This window comes from Aulonocara sp. 'chitande type north' Nkhata Bay, linkage group LG9 (genome assembly GCF_057382095.1).
Source record: "Aulonocara sp. 'chitande type north' Nkhata Bay isolate Kocher_YH1m ecotype deep benthic linkage group LG9, A_spYH_male_GT1.1, whole genome shotgun sequence".
Lineage (NCBI taxonomy): Eukaryota > Metazoa > Chordata > Actinopteri > Cichliformes > Cichlidae > Aulonocara > Aulonocara sp. 'chitande type north' Nkhata Bay.
The window spans coordinates 34,255,203-34,282,941 of NC_141352.1; the positions used below are offsets into that span (position 1 = coordinate 34,255,203).

Genomic DNA, 27,739 nt, shown 5'->3' on the forward strand with positions numbered 1-27,739 from the left:
CAAAGTTCACACAAATACTTTATTGTGTAAAAGTGTACAAAGATACAGCTTGTTCACTGATGTCACTCAACAATGCAGAGTGATAGCAGTTGTGACTTAGAGATACTAATCCCCTCAGGCTAACGACCTATAATCAGGCACTTCACATTATTATATAAAAATAGGTTGCTGCCTTTGTGGAGCTGTTCTTATTTAGTGTCACATTTCCTGCTAACATCACCTTCTGCTCAGGCTGTGAACCCAGCTCATCCGAACTATTGCCTGAAAGATGACACGTGAGCACTACAGCAAACGTCTGATCTACAGTGAAGATGGATGCATCTCAGTGCTACAAACCTACATAAATCACCTTATAGATCACATGACTAAGACATTCTTTACTTTGCGTTACAGTGCTGAAGCTCTACACCTTCTCCAAAGTAGCTAGTGGAAACCTCACATCTTGAGTGGAGGTTTATTTTCAGTTCTCCAGCAGCTCAGCCGACTGTATTTTTATGTCAGTTCTGCATAAATCAAAGAGCTTGAAATGCTGGAAGAGGAGCCGGATCCTGGATAGAATTACATGCGGTGGATTTTGTGGTGATCCATGAACTGTTTGAGGTTCTGCAGGTTGTCCCACCACGTGAAGAGGAAGGTCTCTGCAATGAGACTGAACCAGGGCGTGATCTCCAGTTCTTTGCGCTTGGCCTTCTCCAACATCTCCTTCAGCTCCTCTTTGCTCACATAACAGTGGCTTTTGATCTCATTGGGGTCTGGATTCAAGTCCACGTCCTGTGGAGAGGCATAAGAAAGTCATGCATCAAAGACAATCCTAATAGACAAAAGGCAGACTCGCAGACAAATGAAATCCAGATACACGTTACATCAAGATAAATGAAAACAGCTGTCTGTAGAGTTAATTTGCTCAGGAGTAATCATGTTTTTTGCTCCATTCCTGCTTCCTCTAAGCCGGTACTCTCTCATATTGTCTGCACCTTGTAAACATGAGGCCTCTGTGCTCATACCCAGAGCTGTATGCCTTTGAGACCACATTAGGGACGCTCTCTATATGATACAGAGTCATGAGCCATTACTTGCACATACGCTGACCTCATTATAGGAAAAACTGGACATGTTTAATGTGGGCTGTCACAGTTTGCATGCTTAACTTTAAATCATCATGGAATTGTATCTGTAGAACACCTTAAAATTTAAGGTGATAATATTCAGTTGTATGATTGTGGTCAGTGACTCACTGAGCTAACATGCACCTAATATATGCGCATTTTAATTTTTGCATGCCAGTCACAAACACACACATTAGAGCAGTTTCACCTGAGGCAGGTCCACCTCACATCAGTGTCCTGCAGAGTGACCACAAGTTAGTTTGAAGAGCTTAATGATTACATCCTGTGTACATGAAGCATATTCCTAAATGAAGCTATTCTTTTAAATCCACAGAACTCATGTACTCAGAGGTAAACTCAGGCCAAGGGTTGTTATTTACACAGGTGAAATGAAGCTGTCACATCAAGCCTGCACACTGTGTAAGGTAGATTTAGCCTTTCAGGTTAAAACAAAAATCACTGAGTACAGTGGATATAAAAGTGTACACATCCCTGTTAAAATGCCAGGTTTTTATGATGTTAAAAAAAAAAACAAGACCACAAAAAATTATTTCAACTCTTTTCCCACCATTAACATGAACTTTGACCTCTGCACAATTCATCTGAAAACCAAACAGATCTGTTGTGGGCAAAAATATGAATAATTAAAAACGTACAATAAGGGAGGCTGCCAAGATACCTACAGCAATACTGAAGGATGTGCAGGTATATTCGGCATGTACTGGTTGTGTGCTACATATGACAACATCCTGTATGTTGTCACATGTGTGGACTATGGGGCAGGGTTTCAAGACGGAAGCCTTCTCTGACAAAGAAAGACATCCAAGCCCAGGCACAATTTGCAAAAAAAATGCTAAAGTCTCTCAAAAGCATGTTACCATCCCCATGGTGAGCCATGGTGGTGGCGGTATCATGCTTTGAAGTTGATTTTTATCAGCTGGAACTGGAGCTTTAGTCGAGGTGGAGGGAATTATGAACACCAGTCGCTTTTGGCTCAAAACCTTCAGTCATCTGCTTGAAAGCTGAAGATGAAGAGGAATTTCACCTCCAATGACCCCAAGCATATATCCAGATCAAGATAGGAAATATTTTCTTTTAGTGAAAGTTTTGCACAGGAGATGACCTCACAATCTGACAGCTGGAGCACTTTTACAAGGAAGAGTGGGCAAATGTATCCAAGTCAAGATGTGCCATGCTGATGGATTTTTACCCAAAAAGGGTAAATGCTGTAATTAAATAAAAAGTTGCTTCAACAAAGTTCTAGTTTAAATGTGTGCATGCTTATGCAAGCAGCCTATTGTCCATTTTTTGTCTTTTAGATTTTTCCCATAACAGATTTGAATGTTTTTCAACTGAACTATGCAGGTTGTAACACAAGGGAAAAGCTTTGAGGGTCATGCACACCATTTATATCCACTGCATACATTTGTATCTAACAGATACTACAGCACTACCTTCTGCACAAAAAGGATGTAGTCAATCTCATGTTCTCCCCAAACCCCATCGGACTGGGCCTTGTAATGGATTCTTGTTAGGTATGTCATTTCATCTGGAGTCACCTGAGGAGAAACAGGAAAGCGGAGATCACACACAAGCGAAGATTTGCCACAATCCTTAGTAATCCTCTTCCAGTGTGGGTAGAAGTCGGAACTGAAACACACACCTGCTCCATGGGAATACCCAGCTCTGCGCCGAGTCTCCTCTGAGCAGCTCTCCTCACCCCCAACGCATCCTTCTCCTCCAGCTCACTGTCTGTGTGTAGAGGATGACTACAGCATGTGTTTGTGAAGCAGCCTGCGCAAAAAACACACAGAGACACAGAGGATTGTTAAAACCTATAAATACTGCTTAGCCTTGATAAAGCAGCCTCTGAGGGGACCGCAGGAGAATTTAAAAGTAGTGAGACTGACCTGGAAAAGTGATTTTGGCGTCAGACCTCTGCTGTAAAAGCAGCTTCTCCTCGCTGTTGAAAATAAAGACGCTGAAGGCTCTGTGCAGCAAACCTGTTGGCAAGAACAAACAACATGCATAGAAATGAGTGATGCAGAACAATACCTGTGTGGATACTAATGTGGAAGACAGGCACCTTTGTCGATGTTGGAGTTGAGGTGGCAGTTTTTCTTAGTGTCCGCTCCGATCTTGAGGTCGTTCTCGTCGATGAGGATGCACATCTCGGACAGAAGCTGCACCTGCTTCTCATCCAGGTGATCGGTGGTTACTTCGGGCATTCTGGCTGCAGACTGCAGGTGTCTGACTTCACTGCAGCGCACAGGGTAGCAAACAGTTCATGATTCACCAATTTATCAGTGTTGGCTTTTAAATGGCACTTTTCATTTGAATGACAGGCTTCACCGTTGTATTTTTTTCTGTAGTTTTACAGTAGATGAAAAAATGATTATTGTGAGGTGCTTCTGAAAGCTCTAGAAAGTGGACCTTGCGTTTTATTCCAAGTTTAGGATTCAATATTCACACTCAAGGAATATTGTATAGCAATAACACTGAAAATCCAAAATCAAGAGACTCCGTGAAATGATCAAGAAACCCTCTTTGAAACACATGAAACGTTGGTATCTTGCTAGTTCTGTATAGCTTTTATATTAAGACAAAAGTTTACTAAATACACCTGCTACAACATATAAAGCATGCCGTACTGGCGACAATATACTGAGGATTTGAGCCACGACCATAACAGTGTGTTCTTTAACCCTTATGTAAAGCTATGTCAAGTGCAAGACTTTGTTTTAGACAGAATTTGGCCTGAGTTTTGTTGGTAGCTGTGATAACCCGGAGCATACAAACAAACGCGCTGCGGCCCTCAGCTATCAATAGCCCAAAAAACAGCGTTACTTCCTGTTTACGGCTAATAAGCTTAACCGTTAGCTGGCTTTTAAACTCAGTATTTTGGGCCTGTTTCAGAAACCTACGTCCTTCCATCTTACCTGGATATCGCTCTGCCGCAGGTAGTAACAGCTGCGCACGCAGGTCTGGATCGCCGCAAAGCTCCTGTGGTGGCACAAGGTGCGTTTGATTTCAGCACAGCGGCTCCCTCCCTGGATAGCATCCGGAGGACCGCCCACACAGCCCGCGCCATGGCCTGAGAGAAACAGAAAACCAATCACGGGGACCGGGGGTGTGGCTGTCGGTAAAAAAACGGCCAGGATCGCAGTGGGTCAGGATCGGAAGGTTAAATCACGCTTCTTGACAAGGTTATTCTGCCAGATTACCACCACTCTATAATTCAGATATATTTAATTTACAATGACACAAGAGAGAGAGAGAGCTCGGCTGTTCAAACACTCGATTTTTTTTAGCATTAAGGTTCCTGTTTTAGATCAAGTGCAGTTCATGTTACATCCATATAGGAAAGCCATAGAACTTAATACAGGGTGCAGGCTCGCTTATCAAGCCCACTATGTCCCTTCAACTGAATTCTACTGATCTGTTTTGACTGTAAGTTACACTAATTCATACAATTCGGTAGTGAAACTCTCAAACACCTATATTTCCGGCAAGTTAATGCAGTTCAAGCTCCATTAATCATTCACATGACTGCTTCTGCAACAATCACGGTAACCAGGAGGACACTGAGCCGATACGGTCAGATTTTGGGAAGCATCTTTCATGTCTCTTTGAAACCAGTACAAGGTGATTCACCAGGTATACAGCTAGCTTTAAAGCATGGCTCTACTCAACAATGGCAAAACAAATAAAATGAAAATGTGATGAGGCTATTGTGCTAGTGATCCACTTCACCCAGGAAAATGCCTCTCTTGTTTTGCCTCTGCAATCTAACAGAGACATTTTTGCACTTTTATAACTGTGGCTACACCTCTCCATAAGTGTACTATGCATATATGCTTATAAATATGCAGACAGCCATCTACAGTCTGGCCCTGCATTTATAATGGCACTGCATCATATTACATATATTTAATTTAGTGAGGAGGACATATTTCGATGATGCAACTTTGATTAAAAAAAATACAAATAAATAAATAAATTAAATTTAAAAAAAAAAAAATAAATAAATAAATAAATAAATAAATATATATATACACACACGTATATATGTATACATATATACATATATATACATATATACATATATATACATATATACATAATATATATATATATATATATTAGGAACATTGTATAGGAGTTTACGCAAACACAAGTATGATTGCGTTATATTAATCAAGTGTAGTTATGTATTAATAAAACATTAAAGCTACTTATTTTAAATTTTCATCGTCAAAACCTTCCTTACCTATTTACCAAAGCTATCTAGAGAAGGTGAAGAAAGAAGGGCAATACCAAGTTGTACCACAAGATGGTGCAATGAATCCATCTAACATTTATTCTACCTGGTAACTCATATTTTTAATAGTGGCCACACAAAATAAAAGGAATAAGGGAGCAAACAAGAAGTGAAGTACAAATCCAAATCCAAACACTCCAAGTTAAAATGCAATTGCATAAAACAACTTTAAGGTCTAAGCTGAAAATGGTAACGACTCTCAACAGCTCCGTTCCCGTAGACTCTGCTTCATGTTTTCCTCCAAGCCCCGACTGTCAACACGCCATCGGACCACTGCACAGCACATCTGCGCCACCCAGGCTTCTGTCAACTGAACATAAGTATGCACCGGCTGTTGTATATACACGCTACGGAGAAAGCGACAAAGCATTCAATTACTCACGAAAGCTGTACTTTCTTTACGGTTTGCAAATCACGTCTTTTACCGTGTTTCAACGGTGTTTTAGGGCGCAGTCTGTCGGAACGACTAGCGCTTCCAGTTACTAACCTCACGGTTTTTCATTCGTTGTCCTCCCAGCCGCGTGACAGCTCATTGGCTAACAAAGTGCAAACACGGTCTACGTTACACGGAAGTAGAGTGCACAAATAATATACGTCATGTGTCAAAATTTTCTAATAAAAATCTGATACTTTTTGTAATAAAAGTATAATTTATCACCCACTTTCCAAACTAATGAGTCACAGCCTTGTCAAAAAATGCAAACTTGTTAGCGTACACGAGCTCGTGCGACGTTAGAGATGATATAACCCGTCGTGTCCTTTAGCTGCTGTGCGCTGTTTGGTCTAAGATGCCGCGAGGAAGCTGATATGTGGCAGTTAGCTCGTGCTAGCGTTTAGCTCTAGTAATTTCTCGGGCTGCTTGGCGTGTATAGATTCAGTCAGGTAATGACAGTGGTGAGTGTCGTCTTGTTTCGTGTACCTGTATATCAAAATGATGTCAAATTACCTTTTAATTTTTCATAGGTAGTTAATAGACGTACTGTTTTATGAATCGACGCGTTCAGGCGTTTTTACCGTTTCCAGTCTCAGTTTCACTTATATATAACGAGCGAGCTAATATTTATTACACATCATTGCCTGCCCTATAAAATTTCTGTTGGCTTATATTTATTACCCGTTGTCCTCTGGCTTACTATCATACTGCGCTATAATAACGGAAGCAGCGGACATACAGCGCTGCAGAACTTCAATAACATCCTGTAATTAATGTGGTAATATCTGCTGGCAAAGAAATGTACGATTTAGAAGATGATCGGGTCTTTCAGGCTTTACTGGCTGTCTATTGTAAATTCAGGCGACACCATTTACCTCGGGACTCTTTATTAATTGGACAAAAGGTCTAAATGCACTTTCTATATCTATTATTTCCCTGTGTAAAAGAATAACGTGAACACATAGTTAAATTGTTGGGATTTTTGAATGGATTTAGAATTTAGGTTGTTTTACCTTAAAGAATTCATGTAATGGGGCTAAACCTGCATTTTCCTTTCTTTTCACTGACAGACAGGTGGCGATAACTGAAAGCCTGAACCAGCCAACCAGAAAGTCCAGCCAGTGTTTACCTGTTTCTCAGGTAGGGTGTGAACAGGGGGCAGGGCCACCCACGAGGTAGGAGGTATGCCTGTGGAGGGCGGAAGCAGCAGCGGCTCTGCTTCAGCTGCCCGTCACCCCAAGCAGAAGCGCAAGGCTCACAGTTTGTCTATCAGGCGCACCAACAGCACAGAGGAGAGGCCGGGAGGCATCCAAAGAGGAGACATGCTGGATGGACAGGTGAGGGGGAAATACACAAAGACATGGACCCATGGGTTTTCTCATTTACACACAAGCAAATCGACAACAGCAGACAAGCAATCTATGTTAACTTGAAGTTTTGAAGACAGCGTAATAACATATGTTAGGTGTAAAACACACAGAGTTTCACTTTAAAAGACAGAGCAGGCTGTTCTCGCATAAGTAGCATTTTTATTGTTAGGCTGTTTTGGTGCGAGGCTGGTTCTTTCATTCACAAGAGTACAGTATGAGCCGGTTAAGCAGCATTTCTTTTATTTTGTACTTGCAACATCAACAACGCCACGCTTTCACGTGTTTATGAGTTTCTTCCTTGTTGTGAAACAGTAGCTGCAGTTTCTTGGGCAGATATTTCTTAGTCAAAAAGTTAATGCTGTCTCTGTCCTCTGTGGGTTTAGACTTTGGTTACTCATTTCTTTGTTTTAAAACAAAGTACTCGCCTGTGTCTCTGGTATCAAGTTGGTTATTAACTTTCTCCAAACACGGTTCTCTAAATTAGTTCTACAATTGATTTATTTCTTCCAGAAAAGGGAAGAGTGGGAACCTGTTCACGAGCAGCCATTTCCTGGTGCAGACCAGTTGCTTCTTCCCTTCTGAGATAATAAAAACTGTTTCTGTTTGATCAAGAATATCTTGGTTGTTAACTTTTGGGAGTTGGCTTTACAGCGACCTTATTGAAAGTCATCTCCCAGATAAGACCAACAGATGGTTTGTGAGTGTTTCACATTGTATTGACAGGTTTCTCGTATCGGGGGAGATGATAGACAACGTGTAGGGTTAAAATGAAAAACACGTTGGATGACCTACTTATCAGTCGCTCTCAAAAATGGGATGGTTGAATTTGTCAGTTTGCCAGACCATGGAAATCCTTTGCCTTTTACTTTCTGCGCTTTGTCAGCCACTAAAACTAGAGCTCAGCTTGCACTCGCCTGTTGTCTCATCAAGTTTTAATATGGGCCGCTTGTTCAGGTCTGATTAGTCTTTTCAACAGTCCTTTTTTGTTTATTGCCAAGACTGGCTGGCGCTGTGGATGTACCTCCTCTATTCCCTGCAGCACTGGCTACACCTACACAGACAGTTTTATGGACCCATATTTTACACAGAACAGATATTCTTCCTCACTTTTAACGCTGCCGGCTTTGGCCTGAGCAAGCTGCAGGTTTAAGTGCCACTACTAAAGCAGCTTTAAATTCACAAGGCCTGCCTGTTACTTCTTAAATGACCTTTATTTATTTGTTTGGGCTTTTTTTTGATAAAGTGTGTGAACGTGGTGATGACAGAATGGTCATGCGGCTAACGTCATTGTGCCAAGCGGTTGGTTTTTTTAACACGTGCCTCAGCTGAAGGGTGACAAGTGAAGTGTTTGGTATCGTTGTCTTTTGGACGGCTGAAGCAGCAGCAGCGCTCAGGGAGCTGTGAGACGCAGCCTTCTGAATCTAGTGTTTTCATGGCAGCTTTTATGTGTCTTCACATGCTAGTCTGGTGGAGATTGGCGGTCAGCTGGTAACTGGGTACATCTAGGACTGCACCATGGAGGTAAGTTAGTAGAGGCTGGTTGGACACTCCTGTTGTGTAGTTATTTGTTTTTAGCTTGTAGCTCTGTAGCTCAAACTGTGGCCAAGAGTTCGCACAAGTTCATCTGCTGCCCGATTAAATCGCGTAAACACGTGTGTTCAGTTAAACGTTTTACTTTTAAGAGTCACAAACTTCACTTCCGACTGTAATAACAGAACATGTTGTTGTTATACAGTTCTGCATTTTTGGCATAGCATTATGCTACATTATGTTACGCCACACTTGAGGATGTGGAGCGAATTCCTGCTCTACATTCCTGACCTTGAAGCGTGCCGTGTGTATGACCTTACTGTGTGGTTCTGTTTTCTGTCTGTCCAGGACTCCAAGCTGCCTCTCGCTTTGCGGAGCAATCTTCTTGACCTGTTTGGTCAGATTGAACGGGAGTTTGAGAATCTCTACATAGAAAACCTTGAATGTGAGTAACTGACAGTGTACGCATCAGTGCTCATTTACTGAGTGGACGTTTTCAGTGTTTAAATACTGACACGTCATGGCTGTCTTACGTTGCAGTACGTCGGGAAATTGAATCACTGAATGAGCGGCTGACTGGAGATGGACAGGCTGTTGAGGGAGGAGACCCCACCAAGGGAGCCTTGAAAACAAAAGGTCCGTAATTTCCAACACAAATCTATTAAATCTGTAATTTACACTGAGTACAGTTAATAGAAGTCTTTGGAAATTGAAATGGAAAATATTGATTGTGTTTAAAGTGGATATCTCATCCCATGGTGGCTGAAGTAATCTCCCTGGGAGCTGATAAACATAAAGATTTAAATTGGCATGTTACTTATGTGTCATCTTTGTGACAGACTGTCGTAAAACAGCTGTACACATATGAGCAGTTGTTTTTATTTTTACCTTTAGGAAGCCAAACTGTGTTTGTTCTTTGAGTTACTGTGGTTTAGTCACGATGCAGATAGATAAATGGTGACTTGTAGGGCGTTTGTAAATGATTAAACTGCTGATTAAAACTCGAGGAAGTTGTTGATCACAGTCCACACAGTGTTATTGCCACAGGCTGAAGACAGAGGAGTCGCCAGCATCACAAAGGCGGTGAATTTCGCCGGCTGAGTGGCACCGTAACACCCACAAAGGGGTGTGGGACTTTTCAGTAAACTGATTTCTCCTGCATTGATCTGAGAGATATTACAAACAGTGGCATTCCCACTCTGTCTCTAGCCAGCTTTTCGTGTTCTGCATCACATCCATGTCATGACATTTCTCAAAAAGTATCACAAAAAACATTTTGGACCCAAACTACCAGGAGTCCAGGAACATAAATTGAAGGGAAATGTGCCCCCAAATCACTCAAACATACGATAGCATTCGAAAAGAAGAGAAGTACAAAGATACAAGCAACTAAATGTTTACAAAATTATAGATAATACCAAAATAACTTTAAAATATTCAAGATAAAATAGCGAAGGACACGGATATTTTCTACCTTTAAAAAAATGCTGTAATGAATAAGAATTAAAGTGAAGGTTAATGAAAGCAACAAAGTTTAATTTGAGATGTTTTATCGGCTCTCTCAGACAGGCAGACTCTACCTGCACAGCCTAAAAAGACAATTTATCATTTCTTTTCTTTTTTTTAAAACTTCTTTTTATGGCAGATGTTTGTACCAGCTGTGTTTGTTTATGTTGTGTCTATATGCTGACCAGGCTGCTATATGGCATGGCTACACATTTGCATGAGCCACCTGTTTTTTCTTTGTACAGGGTGAGTGAACATTTTCTAGGAGCTAATGTTTACTTGGATTTTACTATTTGGGCATCCAGCAGCCTCCATAAGGTGAAAATATTCTCCAGTGACCCTCTGCCTGGCTGTGTATCCCTGTTTTTAGTAAATGTGTTTTCAATGCCAACAGTTGCCTCGATTTTCACTGCAGCATCCATAGTTTTCATTTGACTTCAGAGCTTGAGGCACATGCCCACCTGGAGGCCAAAAACAGTATGGCGGCCCTTTGAAAGTCTATAAGTTTAACTTATCGAAAATACCAGAAGGTTCCTGTGCTATCAGATGCACTAATAAGCTTTAACTAACCCTGCCTTACAGGCCAAACGTACCAGTCCCTGTTTCTTCTCAGCAGCCCCGGCTGTCAGTGGTGTCTCAGTTAAACTGTTGGAACAATTTACCTGACATTAGATGTATGACAAATGTGACAAATTCATGTTATTGGAACTTTTCTGACCCTACACTGTAAATTTCCACAAGACATGAGATTGGAATACATATGAAAATACATGTAGCTGTAAGCTTCTAACCTGGCAGCAGTGCAAGGTGAGAAAACCCCCCAAACACTTTAGTCCTGCAGTACTACTGAGTGTCCACTATCGGCTGTCGTGATGGAGTAACGTTTTGTAATCGTTTTTGGCCACCAGGTTAGCAAGTTAGCAAGTGACTGAAATCTGTGAATCACTATAAGATGCCATATAAAAATTGTACAAACAATGATGACACGTTCTGTAAACTGGTCGATGTTCATTACTGCTTGGGGTGAGACACTCACATAGGTCAGACTTATGTAAACCCTCTGTTATGACACCTAATATCCTTAAAGCCAGCCTGGATTTCTAAAATAAGCTCAGTTTAACTGGTGATCACACTTTGTGAAGCTGAGCTCTCGACAGTATTTTCACAGCTCCGTCCTTGCTGGACACGGGGACATTTACACTGCATAAATGTTCAGTGTAGATAGTATAACTAGAAACGCTCAACAAGGCTTTGTATTGTCAAGGTGTGTGCTATTTTAAAATCTTGACACTTTACGAGACCGTTACTGCAGCAGTGAATAAAAGCAAGCAAGAGTTCTGTCACTGGGTAATGAATTTCATTCATTGTTCTTTGTGTCTCTGTCACACAGCCAGCCACAGCACCAGTCAACTGTCACAGAAGCTGAAGACGACCTACAAAGCCTCTACCAGCAAGGTACCTGGCACAAGCCACGTTAGCCCGTTCAATAGAGCTCGTAAGACGTGTCATGTGTGTAAATATTTGAGCTTTTGGGATTCAGGCCTGTGTGAAGTAACTGACTGTGGAAAGCCCCTGTAATGCTGAGTGAGAGGAAGGAAGAATCTTCCTCTGAGGAGATCATAATCTGTTTAAAAAATGTGGGTAAACAAATAATTCACTGATATGATTGAAGATTTTAATCACAGGGGTAAAAGAAAGTGTGTGTACTACAGCATTTACCACAAAATGTCATCTCCCATGACTTTGTCCTTTGTAATCTCTTGACTCTCTGACACAGTGCTTGTACACTTTCCAGGGCAAATTAGGTGGACCTCGCAACTTCAGTGTGGCAACATGGGAGTTGTGGGGCGGAGATTCATGGGTAACTTCCTGAATGCTCTGTTTGCCACTAAGCATCATGGGGGAGGCGGTGGTGGCTTGAATGTCTCTTTAACTGCAGTCTGAACTTGACTCCTTCTCTGCTCTGCACTCATACTCAAGTCATTTGGGCAAAGCTGCATTTGTTAGATGTACAAAGTGTTACTTTATATTTTATTTGTTTATCCTTTTTTGTATCGCCTTTCATTACTTTGGCGATTCTTTGAGTCACTTTTCATCAGCTATTTCAAACACCGTGTCAGTTGGCTACACTTACCTTCTTGCTAGATGAGAAGATCAAAAGCAGTCCCAATTTTGGGGGGAGCTGACGTTAGTAGCTGGATAGCTTAGCTAAGCACAAAGACTAGGCCTAAAGACTTCTAATGAGGAAGCAACATTGTATTGCCCGAAAGGTAACATAATACATCTATCAACAATGATTTCTGTGGAACTTTTGTGCTAGTAATTTCAAGTTTCTGCTGGTCGCCTTAAAAAAATAGTCCGGCACACGATCCCTGCCTTCATAAAGTTTTGTTGTTTTTACAGTTAAGTTTTTGCACAGTTCAAACAATTGATATAAAAGATTTTGTCTGCACATTATGCCTTGTTTTGACTGAGCCAGCTAGCTGTTTTTCCTGTTTTCGGATTTTATGTTATCCACAGTTAACTGGCAACTTGACCAGTGATTAGTGTTTTGTGTTTTGTTTTTTTTTTGTTTTTGTTTTTTTTTTGGGGGGGGGGTGTTGTTTATTTGTTTTTTTGTTTTTGTTTTGATCAGTGTTCCCCCGCATTGGCTTATGTTGGACAGGTCTGCTTTCAGCTTCTTTTTGTTGTCTTTCCCATACAGATGTTGTTAGTAATGATTACTATTATTCTGCCTTTGAAATTAACAGATAGTTTTTGTAAAACTATTTCAGATTTTGAAAAAAAATAACACCAGGTTTTTCATTAATCTGAAAAATTGCTGCCTTTTGTCTTATAAAGCTAGATGAAGTGTTTCCTCTCTAATTGGTAGAAACCTGTATCTGTACTTGCCATCAGGTTACAGATGAAACATCAGCAGGACAGCTGATGCCCTCGAGCTAGCATCCCTGCCACTAGCAGTATAGCTTCTAGCATCTTTACATCTGGTTAAAACGTTCAGGGCTGATCTCTGTCTGATCGAAATCTGTTGTAATGAAAAAACTACCATATTCTATCTTCACTTCACCTACTTTGCTCTGCTCCTCTCCACATTCATGCACACACAGTGAGAGCAGAGGAGAGGAAACTGGTGTGAGCTAAACATTACACGAGTGCAGATAAAATTAGTAAAATAGAAAAATACCTAAAATAAATATTTATCTTTTTTCCATTTCTATATTTACAGTAATAGAAGAATCATTTTTCTCTTCTTTTGTGTTCTAAGTAAAATGCTGTTCTGCTTTTTTTAATGCAGAGAAAAACCTTGAATATAGCCACAGTGAAAAGAGCATTGAGGGAATCAAGAAAAGGCTTCTTTAATTAACCCCATGACAGAAGTAGCAGCTATGTACAATACCACTAACCTCTCAGCTGGCTAAGAAACATGACCAAAAACTAATTTTGGAAAGATGGAGGGGACTTGAAACTAATGATCCTGACTAACTATAGCTTCAGTGTTGTACGGGGTTGACATTGACTGGGCTATTCACTCATCTTGTCTGCTATTTTGCTCTAACAACAGGAGGTGTATAGTAAGGTTGCATCAGAGCGCAAGGTGAATATAAACACTCTGGACAGAATAAGAGTTTATATTAACACAGTCTGGCACTCATGAACCAAATACTTTGCTGCTGCTGCATCTAATGTCTAGCAATGTTGTTAGCTTGTTGCTGTGGTCAGCTGTCTGCAGCAGCATGTAAAGTACTGGCTGTGACAGCTCTGTGACAAGTGAAACTGCACTTTAGTTTGTTTATCTGGTAGCCTGCAGTGACGGGTCCATGTGCAATCAGACCACTAGTTATTTTTAGAGGTTGCACCGGTCGTTTACAAGGACAATCACAATCTGTCCTCTCGATAATTTGATACTCTAGTGACATGCAGTGTGGCGCAATCTGAAATCACAAATATGGCAAACATAAAAGTGTCGCAGTGTACAAACACACTTGGGGTCTGTATCACAAAGCCAGTTTAAATTATTCTGATAAGCTGACATTTAACAATGAAAACGTATAACTTTAAATAGAGGAACACAGTATAGAGATATTCAAATAACTTCCCGATAATATAACTAATGTGATTAGACAAACAGAATTACCACAAAGTGAAGTCTTTTTAATGTGTTTGGCATTTTCAACATGAGCGGTTATAAACTGATAAACATTAAAAACAGTTAAAAGTTAAGGAAGGCTCGACCTGCCAATGCAGAGGGTGACCAGCACAGGTAGTCTGTGCTGAAAAATAAAACAGGTACGCGATAAAGCTGTAATGTTGCTTTTGTAATTAACTGAATTCATAAACAGCATGCACAATTAATATTCCATTGTAATTGGTTATCGAACTTCAGTTTGTAGTAAAACCTTTTTTATCTCTGACATAATTATCACCAAAAGTAAAAACGACTTATTATTCTTATTGCTCATCTCTTTAATGAAAACCTTTGCCGTCATTATGATCATGTGGGAGAAATGTCAGGCTGGCTTTGTTCCCATGTCCTTAAGTTAAATTGCTTTGGAGCCATTTAGCTGTACAGTTAGGATTAATGACACCTCAAAGAGACTTAACCTATTTCCTAAGAAGACGCCTTTCCAGGTGACCTTGTTTTGTGATACACACCCTTGATCTAATCTGGCAAGCAACGCATTAGCTTTTACTGTGTTTGACAACGAGTAACAGTTAACTGGCAATACCTGTATGTAGCCAGGTGTTGGCTAGGAGTTATATCAGTATTTACGGAGCCTAAATGAAGCTGTGCAGTAAGACAGGAGAACTACAAGTTAAACTCTACATATTCTTATATTTTGTAATCAGTGTAATTACATTTACATTTTTTAATAATTTAACTGAGTGCTGTTAAACCGTTATACTTTTCTCTCCCTCACACTCGCTTCAGATCGTGTCCAGTTTCAAAGCCACCACCGGCTCCCGGGCTTTGTGCCAGCTGCTCAAGGAGTATGTGGGCCATCGCGATGGGATCTGGGACCTCAGTGTCACCCGAACTCAGCCAGTGGTGCTGGGCACTGCCTCTGCAGGTAGAGAAAAAAAGTCCCTTCACAGACTATATAAATCAATCATGATAGCTTTGTTGTACACACAGGCAGCATGTGGCACCCTAGTTTTAAATAAGAATAAATAGCAAAGACTAAAGGTGCTGCAAGCAATATTTGCATCATTATATCTTTGTCAAATTAATTGTGATGCCTCGGTGCAATTAGCAGAAAATGAGAACATACTTAAGATGATTGATTACTTCTGGTGATGCAGCGCAAGTAGTGTTTTAGTATCAATATTTATCCAAACCAGTCCTTCAGAAACAACATGTTGGCCTCGTTTTATCTTTAAGGAAGCTCGTTAAACAATCCAGAAATTTCTTACCACATCCACTCAGACTATACAGCCCATTACATAAAGGCAGGATCATACAGCGTGAAACCATTAGCTGGTTACTGTAAAAATGGAAATGGCTGCATGTTGTTTATACCTGCTCTCTCTTAACAGACCACTCAGCGCTGCTGTGGAGTATAGAGACGGGCAAATGTCTGCTGAGGTATGCTGGCCATGCAGGATCAGGTAATCACAGCCAAAAGCTTTATTTGTCTACAGACATTCACAAAGTCCATACACAAAAATTATTCTAAATCGTTTATATTTTTTCTAATAGAATGTTTTAATAGCCTGTCTGAGTGCTTATAACAATATTTAGTGTGACGTACAGCCTGTCGTGCGACATCTCTTGTTAATAAACACTGGCTCATGGCAGAAGCATTTCGAAGCGTATTCTTAGATGTAACACTGTCTGTCAACATTTGCTTACACGGCTTGTTAGATGACGTCTCTTCATTGTTCCCTTTGCACAGTCAACTCCATCAAATTCCACCCCACAGAGCAGATGGCACTCACAGGTAAGCATTTGAATGCATGTTTGACTTGTCAAGTCGACTACGTTAAATATAGCATCTGTTTCAACAGGTTTGTTCTCCTTGTCGTCGTTTCAACCGTTTTCTGCTGCATCTGTTGCCTCCAGCAGTCACTCGTGTGTAGATGTGAGCTGTGCTCTTTGTTGATTTGTACTTTCCACAGCCTCTGGGGACCAGACGGCTCACATCTGGCGGTACATGGTGCAGCTTCCAGCCCCACAGCCACCACCAGATGTCAGTGTGAGTAGCTTTGAACTTGTTCTCTTCCCAGTGTTTCTACAATAGGTCACTTTACTCTCAAATGAATCAAACCAAAACAAGACAGGAGCTCGACTGAGCTTTTGTTTTGCGTCTTTCACAGGCTCCGTGCGATGAAGACCAGGATTCTTCGGACAGAGAGGAAGGCGAGGTGGATGGCGAGGGCCCTTGTGAAGTGCCCACGGTCCGGGTTGCTACTGCAACACTCAAGAGCCACCAGGGCGTCGTAATAGCAGCTGATTGGTTAGTGGGAGGCCGACAAGTGGTGACAGCTTCCTGGGATCGTGCTGCCAACCTGTACGAGGTTGAGACTTCTGAACTGGTTCACACGCTCACTGGTATGTAATGGCAGAGGAGTCGTAAACAGAAGTCAGGGTTTTTGTTATTTTTCTTCCTCATTAGTGTACTTTGTATGACACTCTACAGTTTAACCAGACTGTTATTAAAGTTCAAATATGAAACTACAGACATTTTATCTTGAGGCATGCTCACTCATCCAGATAAGGAAATCCCAAACAAATGATTCTGTTCATCTGGACGTAGCGTTTCCAGTGGGAAAAACCACTCATCCAAGTGACTTCTTCAGTCTCAGCTGGCTGCAGGTTTTCCCAACCTTATAAACAGTACATTTGCACAATGACTGAAACTAGCACCACTGATGAACTATGGGCTGTGAGGTCAGTCATTAATGTGGAAAATTTCATAACCACTGATCAACAAGCACTGATCAATGACCATGAGTACCATTCACAGAGCGTTGGGGAGTGGCTGCAATCACAGCATTGTAGGATGGTAAAAGATGTACCCTTAGGCCCCCTCCTTGATTCAGAGATGGTCTTTCCCTTTTCCTTGACTCCTCGCTCGAACCAGCGTTCCTCCCTGTCCAGGATGTGTACATCCTCATCACTGAAAGAGTGTCCACTCGCCTGTAGGTGTAAATAGACTGCAGAGTCCTGGCCTGACGAGGTAGCTCTTCTGTGTTGTTCCATCTGCTTAGCCAGAGGTTGTTTGGTTTCCCCGATGTATAAATTATGGCAATCCTCCTGGCACTTAACAGCGTACACTGTGTTACTCTGTTCTGATCCTTGGGGTTGACCTGTTTTTGGTGCAGCGTGTTTTGGGGTTTGAAAGCCACAGAGACAGGGTGTTTAGAGAAAATGTGTTTCAGCTGTTCCAGTGCTGCTGACACATACGGGATCACTACAGGTTTTTGCTCAGGCAGCAGTTGTCCTTTTCTCCTGGATCGGCTGGAGTGATAGAGCAGTGACAAAATGTTCTCATGATAGTCTTTCTGGTTTAGCAAAACCGTGCACCTACCCTTGTCTGCTGGACAGGTGATAATGTTGTCATCACTAAGCAATGTGAGTGCCTTCCTCTCCTCCATGCTGATGTTTGATGTTGGGTACAGGCATTATAAAATCCATGTAGTTTGTGGAGCCAGCTTGCTTCTTTCAGTGTTTCTCAAACTCTTTTTTAAAAGCTGCCAACTTACAACTTTTAAAAAGTCATTATTAATACTAAACGATCCAGGTTGAATTTTACTAAAAAGGTCAGTGCAATAGCACCAACAAGCTTTCTTCTTTTCCATGAAATCACATTCAGCCTCATATTTTTCACCTTCTTGTCCACGCTCCACCTACACTGGTTTAATCCAAAGAAAATCTGACGTGTAAAAATCACACGCTGTTGTTTTTGTTGTTTTTTTTTTATGTTGAGATTACTTAAAAAGGTGTGATTTTATGCAACACAATGTGCTGTGTGTGTGTGTTCAGGCCATGACCAGGAGCTGACTCACTGCTGTACCCACCCAACCCAGCGGCTGGTGGTCACTTCATCCAGAGACACCACCTTCAGACTGTGGGACTTCAGAGACCCATCCATCCACTCTGTCAACGTCTTCCAGGGACACACTGAGTGAGTCTTTCTCTCTCACCCGCGCTCCTCCTTCCTGGTTCCCTGACAGATACTTAAATGTGGGTGCAGTCTTTAATTTGCCCACAGGGTGGTGCTGTAGCATCTCACCTCCATAAATCCCTCCAACATTTTCTTTTTCCTTTTACATTAATTTACAGACCCTGTTGCTCTAAGCCAAATCCTCCACTTGCCTCTCATTCATTACGGAGCACTTCTCCTCACTTCAACAGTTTGCTTCTCTTTCTCCTCTCTGCTCTTCGACTCTCGTTCTCCCTCCCTCTTCCCGTTCATTTATCTGTCCGTTTCTGCGTTAATCCCCCCACTCTGTGTAATTTGGCACTTCGCTCGCTGTTAACACTCAATTGCAGCCGCTCATTTCAAAACGATGACTGTCAGGCTTGTCTGTGGCTTTCAATGGCAGTGCTCTTTAAAAGGCACAAGAAGTGCAAGTGTGTGTGTGTGTGTGTGTGTGTGCCTACATGCGTGTGCCGGCTGGCTGGCAGCCTTTGATTGCAAGTGGGGGGATTATGGCAGAGCTCATTATGTACGACCCCAACATGTATAATTCCCGCAGATCCCACTCTAATTCTCTCCCATAGACAATTGCTGTAATGAGATTAAGCACCAGTGTTTCACAGTTAACAACAGCCCTCCTCCCCTCCTTTCCTTCCCTCCATCCTTATTTCCTTCACAAATGGCCACTTTCTTTGTGGCGCTGCATTTAAAGCAACAAGTAGACCTTCAGGCAGACATAATGATTCCCCAAACTTCTGCAGGCTCATTACAGGACTGCAAAAAGCCTAGTCTGTAATAGTATTTCTGCCACTTGACACACGCAGTGTAAATAAGAATGCAGCTGAGCTGTTTTTCAAGTTGCTGATTAATAGTTTAGTTTTGTAAATATGTATAAATGGAAGACGATGCCCATCTCAGAAGAACACAACTTTAAAGTCTTCAGATGTCATGTTTTCACTCATGTGGTGTGCATCAGTGAGTTGAAAACCCAACAATACTAATTTAGCTGAGATGTAAACAAGTAACACAATGTAGACTTCAAAGATGAATTAATTGGTTTAGTTTGTTAAATGCTTGCAAATCCATTCTCGGCCTTTTGCTCAGTAATTATTAAATATATTTAGTCCTGTTGTTTACTTTATAAAGAACACGGTGACACTGCTGCCAAGTGCCTGGAAACATAATAAGACACAGAATCTGATTAGATCTCAGTGTTGATATCTTGGTGATTTCGGTCCAACAAATATGCTAAAAAGTCCTAAATACTCGCTTTAATGGTTTGGAGGAGTAGTAAGCAGAAGAGGAGTTGAGACAGGCGTATTCTGTTTATCAACTCATGGCTTTTGCTGTATGTTTGGGCGAGTAGGAAAGCATAATGGACTGGACGCTGGAAAGAAGCTCATTGACTCTGTGTGTGTTTTTACAGTTTCCCCACTTTACTACTTGTGAGGTATCCTTGTTTTAACAGTGCCTTAGAGCACTAACAGGTTGCCATTCCTCCTACTAATTTCCCAGGATCTCCAACATGACATAATGGTGTGGCATAAATGGCATAATCTCCGCGTCCCTCCTGTGGAAACATCAGAGAGAGTAGAGTGTGAATAGTTTAATAGGCAGACGAGGTTGAGAGCTAGAGGGGAGACAGCCTCTCGTTTTCACCGTCTTCACTGGCAATTACAGCTAACGCTCCCTGACAGCGAACCTTGGCAGCTAAAAGTGCCGTGCGCCCCCTCTGTCCCGCCACCCCCGCCGTAATTGCAGTGTAATGACAACTGCGCGTGAGCTAACAAAACGACCGAGAGCAAACGAGAAATGACAGCGGACTTGCTCTACAGACGGACTGCCATGTCACGTTTGTCTCTGCTGCCGTCGACGGCTTTCGGTGACATCTGATTGCAGTTTTGGAGAAATGCAACTCTGTACGTATGTGTGCTCGTGTGTGTCTGCATGCAGATGTGACATCCTGTCTCTGGAGGAATACAACAGCACTTACCGGGTTCTCAGCGACTGTCAGATCTGCAGCATGGCAAAATAACAGAGTGCTCTTAAACCTCTTAGTCGTCGCTACCTGAATATTTTCATTAACATTTTAGGCTTATGCTCTCACCCACTCAACAGTGAGCACATGTTAAGGTTCTTTGAGATTTCCATACATTTAAATGCAGTCGCTTAGACCAAAGCCTCAGTGCCAGAACAGAAATCCAGTCCACTTAACAGTTTTACGTAAGAAAAATTAACATGCAGTTTGGTATCAATGTCAATAATACAAAGGAGTCTTACAAACTGTTATAATAAGTCTAGCCAGATCATTTTACACACTGCTTTCATGTGATATTTGCATTTATAATGCACAAAAACATTTAACCCAGCAACACAAAGGCATTCAGAGTGCTGTTAAAAATGTCTTATATTTCGGGGAAGTATTTTCATTTGAAGATTGAGCCGAAGCTTCACGTGAAGACTAGCTGTAACTGTCCAAAGGGCTTTCTTTGTAGATGTTGAAGCTACAGGTGTGTCCTGGGCTGTGATGTCGCTTAAACGTATCACATGAGGCTGTCATAAAGTTTCTGTTTTGAAAAAGCACATCCCCAAGAAAACACTCACCGAGTGGCTGTGCACCAGCTTTCTGCCTTCTCGAGATTCACTCTTTCACACGAGTGAGTGACAGCGAGATAAAATGATGTATTGTAGGGTCTTTACCTTATAATGGAACGCACCGTGAAGTGACTGTTGTTGTGATTTGTTGCTGTAGAAATCAAATTGAAATGATCTGTTTTCTTTGTGAGAACAAGTTTGAGTTTCAGATCATCACAGTTGGTCAAAAGTTGGAAGTTTTGCATTGTTCTCATTTTCTTCACATCTTATATGAGTCATGACACCTATTGTTCAGGAGAATACTGCAGCCTGTACTCGCACGCTCAGTGCTGGTGTAAATCCTACCGAACCGTGGCAACGTCAGTATTTGTGTGCATGAACGGCCATCTCTCGCTTCTTCTCCAGCACCTAAAGTCTCACAAAGAGTCTCGACCTTGGCTGTCAGAGACACTGCAAAGCATTAAGTACTACTGAACACTCCCCTCCTTCCTCACACCCATTCTAAAAACCCTTTAACCTTAATCAACCTTTTAATCAATTATCTCGTCTGATTACACTCCCCTCACACCTCCCACCTAACACACCTCCTATCTTTCCTCTTCGCTATCTCTCCCTGCTCTCCGTTTATTCCCAGGTGGGCTGTACCCTGCAATGTCAGAAGGTGCCTGTAACGATAGAGCAGTTTCTTTGAGCCGCAACCTCCCTAATAGCACAAAGTTTAGTCCGCTAATTAGCCCTTAATGCCATGTCGATTTAAATTAAGCAGGAAGCCAGTTTTACCTAAAAAGATGGGATGTAGAACCCAAGATAGTGCTGTATGTGTGTGTGTAAAGGCAATACGAACCTTAATAAAGAACGAGGAAGCCTATTCAGGCTTTTGGTTTTACTTACCTCCATGAATGAGTAGAATAGATTCAAAATGCTAAAGATCTGTTAAATGTATGGATAGGCCTGACCTTAGTCCTAAAGAGGAATCATGCCTGGCTGAATATAGGGGGGGTGGAGGAAGGGATGGGTGTATGCACTGCTGCCTCCAGTGTGCAAAACATTCCTGTCAACAGGATCAACTAAATAAAGTACTGCCTGAATTTGAGCACACATTTGTTTTTGTTAACAATATGACAAAAGAACATTTAAGTTTTCAAACACATGGAGATTTCCACTATAAAGTCAAATGTTAACGAGTTATCGCGGATCTATATATATATATATATATACTGTATTGGTGTGGCTCCGTTGTATTGGATAAAAAACCATAACAATAAAACACTTGTGTATAGTTTAGGGGTGCCCAAGCATACATCGAAAGTGCTGCAAGTAATGGGTACTTGAGGTTACCTCAAAAGGCTCTGAGAGGACGCGGTAAACGGACTGGTTCTTATATAGTGCTCGTGCACTCTACTTGAGTACTCAAAGAGCTTTATACATTCATACAAGCACTTTGCTCTACATTTCTAAGTGCTTCTGTCTAATGTTCACGCTCTGATGAATGCATCAGGAGCAACCGTGTATTACACTTGTATGTATTATGTTATATGTATAATGTTCCCAAACTTCGGAGCATGTGTTTCATCACATTTAATCGTAAACTGAGAGAAAGAAAATGTGACTAAATGCCAATGCATCGAGAGGAAATCATCGTTCACAGCATCCTGATGGCTCAAACACGTTTGCTGGTGTGAATGTTTTCAAGTCATTATTTATCTCTTCACTTTGTCCCGACTGCCGCATCTCTGTGACATCCTCTGTGCACGAGTGAGATCCTGCCAACTTCAAGTGGCAAAATGACACTTTGTAAGGTTTTAACAATGCAGAGTCGCATCATAAACGAAGAAGCACACAGTGTCAGCTTTACAGTGTTGTACCTGACACACCCTCTGTGGCTCCAAGTGTCTGCACATCACCGTGACGCATGTGTGCGGCTCGTGTCATCTTTTATGTATTAACAATAATAGCACTGCCCTGTGGGAGGGGGTGACTAATAACTTGTCACTCAGAAAACTTTCTTCTTTCCGTGACTGGTAGAGATGTGCAACTATGATCTCTGAAATAGAAAACCATACAGTAGCTCATTACCACCTCCGTTTGCTGCTTGCACGCTTTCGTGCGTAACAAGTGTGTAACGCTGTCGTGTGTGTTTGTCTTGCAGCACGGTGACGTCTGCGGTGTTCACAGTGGGTGACAATGTGGTTTCAGGAAGTGATGACCGTACTGTCAAGGTGTGGGATCTGAAGAACATGAGGTCGCCTATAGCAACCATCCGCACTGACTCAGCTGTGAACAGGTAGGTGACAGGAGGAGAGAAACTGTAGCACGCGGTGCTGGACGTTACAAACTATGGTGTTAAATTGATATGTTGGCTGGTTGAGCGCTCTGTCAGTGGTTGTCAACACTATAAATTAATTTAAAGTCGTAGATTGCTTTGAGGTTTATTTATTCAATATAAAGTATAAATTGAATTAAAATTTTACAAGTAATTAACTTAGGCTGATGTAGTTAAAGTCAGCATTTTGGGCATCAAATTTTCTTTGTGTATTATACTTTTCTTTATACTTTATGCTTAACAAATGTATTGGAAAACCACCCGCTGTACGGTTTATGCAACCGCTGCTCTAAATTAGAAGTGATGGTAACTACCAATACTTGTAATTACCAGTATGCGCAAGCTCTTTAGTCAAAATGATATTTTTAATGCTAAAATGTAATTACTGTTGTTATCCACGAAATTTGAAATTCACTGGGTTTCTTTTTTTAAAGCTGAAAAAAATAATATAGCGCACTGTTATTTTTGATTAAATGTCAAATCACAGTTATTCACTTGCATTCCTGAATAGAAAAATAAATTTTAGTTATTGAATGTTCTTGAGTGAGGTCGCAGATGCAAGTGATGGAAATTAGTTTGATTCAAAGGGTGGCTGGGCTTTCCCTTACAGATCATTTGAGAAGGACTTATAGTAGAGGTGCTGCTCCTCCACATCGAATAGCGCCAGTTGAGGTGGTTTAAGCAGGATGGTTCCAGATGCATCCTTGGCACGTTGTTTCGGGCATGTCCTGCTGGTAGGAGACCTCTGGTCTGAGGGAATTCTGAACTTCCCTGCTTAGACCGCTGTGACCTGAACCTGGATAAGCGGCAGAATGGATAGATGGATGAATGTTGCACTTAATTAATTTTGGACTTCTCAGAGGAGTCCAGTGTTAGGTTTATATTGTTGGATTGTCATTTATGCTTAGAAATATATACTCATATATGCTTAGAGTTATATAATTGATTGCATATTGATTGGATGTCTGATCCTTAGCAGTCTGCAAAGACTGTGTGCCTTCCAGAGGGTTCTGGCATACGGCACATATTTCACATTAGAAAAATCACACCGCACACGACCAAACAAAAATGTCACAAAAAGCATATTGATCATTTTTCCCCACGCACCAGATATAGTGGAATTGGCTCGGTTTGTCCCCAGTGTACCTTTTTTGTGCTTTCTTCTACTCATGCTTTTCTCCAGGAACCAGGTCAGACTGACTACTTTTTCGTTTCAAATAACTATCTATTGCAGTGGTTCTTAACCTTGTTGGAGGTACCGAACCCCACCAGTTTCATACGCGCATTCACTGAACCCCTCTTTAGTGAAAAATAAAATAGGATTTCTTTCAAATTCAAGACATACATATGTTTTTTACTGGTGCACAAAATGAGGCGTGCATATCACGGCGGAGGCTCTGCCGAACCCCTGAGACCGACTCACCAAACCCCTGGGGTTCGATCAAACCCAGGAACCACTGATCTATTGCTATTATGCGCTGTGTCGTCTCACAGCATGACTATTTTGTAATTGTTTTTCTTCATCTTCATCTTCTTCAGCAGGTAGTTGTAGTGCCCTCTAGTGGAAGAGAATGTAATTGTTAGAGTGCTAATCAGGTGGAACCCGATAATCTTCCGTGCTGCAGGACAGTGGTGGGGAAACACTGGTCTAATAAACTTGTTAAGCATTGTATGTACTGTTAAGGCAGTTAGATGTTCATATTAACATGGTTATTGTTCCTTATCTTCATCTTCCTTTAAAGTGCACCACACCACCATTTACCAGACAAGATTGTAAGTGTCATCATTGTGCTGCAAACAGAAAGTGAAAATGTGCTTCAGACGTGGCTAGATTTAAATTCTATTCTTTCAGTAAATCACTGACATAGAGTCGGTCCAGTCAATCAGGAGAACTCGGGTCAGCAGATAAACTCTGGCTCCAGTTTAAAGTGCGACTACATCTGATCTTTCAGGATCAGCGTCTCTGCCAACCAGAAGATCATTGCTCTGCCACACGACAATCGACAAGTACGCCTGTTTGACATGAGCGGGGTGAGGCTGGCCAGACTTCCACGCAGCAACAGAATGGTAAGAGCAGAATAACCTGGACGGGAAGGCGGTTGTTAGCATCAGTTACCATAAACTAAAACGTGTGTGTGTGTGTGTGTGTGTGTGTGTGTGTGTGCAGGGTCACAGGCGAATGGTGTGCTGCACGGCGTGGAATGAAGAAAACCAGTCGTGCAACCTGTTCACGTGCGGCTTCGACCGGCAGGCTATCGGCTGGAACATCAACATCCCCGCCCTGCTGCAGGAGAAGTGATCAGAGTCCCTCCGTGTATAGACGGCGCAGCACACGTCTGCACTGTAACCCGCGGCCTCGCACACGCGTGTTTCCTCTGTCGAGCAGTTTGGTTGTCATGTGCTTCGCAGCTTTCCAGCAGTGAGCTCCAAGTTCAGACAGTAATTGCTCCTCAGTTACTCTCACATAAAAGCCTTTTCATGTCATCTGAACACGCGTGTACGAGGCCACACAGCCGACCTTCTGCGTCTGACCCTTCACTTATTTAGCATGGATCGTGAATTGTGACAAGGCTCGTCCGATCTGTCCGCCCCCAGCCTCCTCTATATATTTCTGACCCGTGTGCCGCGGGGCTGCCGATCACGGCACTGTTGTTTAGTTACTGCTGAATCGTCGCTCTTGCATGTAGATAAACTCAGTTTGCAAATGTTACTTGTAAAGTCACAAGAGAATAGAACCGTTTGTAGAATACGATGTGTAAATAATATATTGTGGCCTGTTTAAAGTGACCTGTGTTGCAGGTTGTTGTTGTTAGCTAATGTGTCTTACAGTTTGGCAGAGACAGTTCTGTGATTCTTTTATTTTATTTTATCCTTTTGGTCAAATATTTGGAAGATTTCTTATCGGAACATATCACAAATCTCCGTCATATCACCTGTGCAGCGAGCGGGCTGCCGGGCCAGTCGGTGAGCGCTTCAAACGGCGTCTGAGGCGTTGTGGGAAACCTTTGACAGATTGAGATTCGCTCCCTTGCCTGTTACCTTTGATGCTTTCAGTTTCACAGCCAGCCTCCATATTTCCAGTATAGTTGAAACTGTAACTCTGCCTTGTTCTGCGTTTACAGTGGATTTTTATTTTTTTTAAACATGTTGCTTTTTTCTGCCTTTTCTGTGAGGATGTAAAGTGTCAAGAGCATAGCAATAATGACTCTGTGAACAGGAATGTGTTGTGCATTATCATATTCCAGTATTCCCTACGTGCTGCTGGTGTCCATAAGCTCGGTATAGACTCGTCCTCTTTAGCTTGCTGCCAGCTCCTGAGCCCTGCGTTGCTGTACTGTGTGATCCTTAAGTGAACTTGTCAGGTCATTTCTGTGCTTCAGTAGCGCTCCTGTCAACATGCTCTCGCAGTTTGTGTTGAGCCCTCAGTCTTCTATAACTTCCTGCATCTTTGTCGCTGGCGGCGCTTTTACTCTCTGCACGGAGCGCTCTTTATCCAAAAACAGAAGCAATAACCCAGCTTGACTTGATGTTTCTGGTGCTCGGAGTGAAGTCCGGGTCTTTCTTTTTTGTTTTCTTCCATTTTGAAATCAGTGACTATAACTTGAAATACACACTGAATCTCAGTTTGACTTCTGACTTGCCTAGAAATAGGCTTAACTGGATTCCAGGAAGCTTCAATTGTTACACTTGTGCAATATTTTAAACATGAAGTCATGCTGTAGTTTCTCACACGTTTAATCGACTTCAGTGCTGTAAAACCCACACAAAAGACTCTGTGTACCTGTGTGACTGCTGTAGCTGTAGCTCGGTGTATAAAGGTGACTTACTGAAAAATCTGGCTTCAGACTTCACTGCTGTTTCTACCCACAACACAAACGGGATGCATTCTGAAGTAGCATGAATCTGAAAGTGTAATAATCTTATTGAAATGCCTTACATTGCATTGAGGAGAAAAAACCCGGTGCATGGGCCTTATCCATCCAAGCATCAGTGCACTTTTCCAAATGCTTGTTAAAGAACTAATTGTGTTCCCGAGCACAGCAAAGATAGGATTTTTATTCCTGTTTCATTCAGGGAACTCAATTTGGCGCCCACCGGTATCAATGTCATTTTAATCTGCAGGTAGAACGGCACGGCCCGATTCGTGCCCCGCTTATGAATTTCAACCTGGAGGAAATATGATTTTGGATTGATACATTAAATTATTGCGTGCCAGGCTGTAGGGGTAAAAAAAAAAATAGAGTGGATGGGCTTTGCTTCACTGTAGCGAATCATATTCACCTCAAACTTCATTATGTGATCTACTTTGCATACTTTATTGTGACGGGTACGTGCTCTCTTGACACTTTCCAATAAAACGTGTGATTTCCTTTTTCCAGTCTCACATCTCTTTTTCATCCTATTCAAACACAAG

The 27,739-nt window shown here is 41.8% G+C and overlaps 2 protein-coding genes across 8 annotated transcripts; one reads left to right on the forward strand and one right to left on the reverse strand.

The window, feature by feature from the left end:
* Positions 1-5,944, reverse strand: idi1 (isopentenyl-diphosphate delta isomerase 1). 3 transcript variants are annotated; one of them, XM_086307250.1, is made up of 7 exons: positions 5,915-5,944; positions 4,046-4,200; positions 3,193-3,365; positions 3,017-3,109; positions 2,770-2,900; positions 2,561-2,665; positions 1-771 (listed from the first exon to the last, which is right to left on the reverse strand). In XM_086307250.1, the coding sequence occupies exons 1-7, from the start codon at positions 5,927-5,929 to the stop codon at positions 559-561; spliced, it is 885 nt and encodes a 294-aa protein (XP_086163376.1). In that variant the 5' UTR covers positions 5,930-5,944; the 3' UTR covers positions 1-558. The 3 variants fall into 3 exon arrangements, with proteins under 3 accessions (XP_086163376.1, XP_086163377.1, XP_086163378.1); XM_086307251.1 differs by having other exon boundaries at positions 5,810-5,920; XM_086307252.1 differs by lacking the exon at positions 5,915-5,944 and adding an exon at positions 5,853-5,910.
* Positions 5,653-27,699, forward strand: LOC147322711 (WD repeat-containing protein 37-like). 5 transcript variants are annotated; one of them, XM_086307245.1, is made up of 15 exons: positions 5,653-5,747; positions 6,931-7,197; positions 9,109-9,205; positions 9,301-9,396; positions 11,657-11,721; positions 12,062-12,127; positions 15,197-15,335; positions 15,802-15,873; positions 16,161-16,205; positions 16,384-16,460; positions 16,582-16,816; positions 18,251-18,392; positions 23,152-23,286; positions 25,278-25,392; positions 25,493-27,699. In XM_086307245.1, the coding sequence occupies exons 2-15, from the start codon at positions 7,045-7,047 to the stop codon at positions 25,622-25,624; spliced, it is 1,569 nt and encodes a 522-aa protein (XP_086163371.1). In that variant the 5' UTR covers positions 5,653-5,747; positions 6,931-7,044; the 3' UTR covers positions 25,625-27,699. The 5 variants fall into 5 exon arrangements, with proteins under 5 accessions (XP_086163371.1, XP_086163374.1, XP_086163372.1 ...); XM_086307246.1 differs by lacking the exon at positions 5,653-5,747 and adding an exon at positions 6,058-6,321; XM_086307247.1 differs by lacking the exon at positions 5,653-5,747 and adding an exon at positions 6,058-6,309.
* The last annotated feature ends 40 nt before the right edge of the window (positions 27,700-27,739 follow it).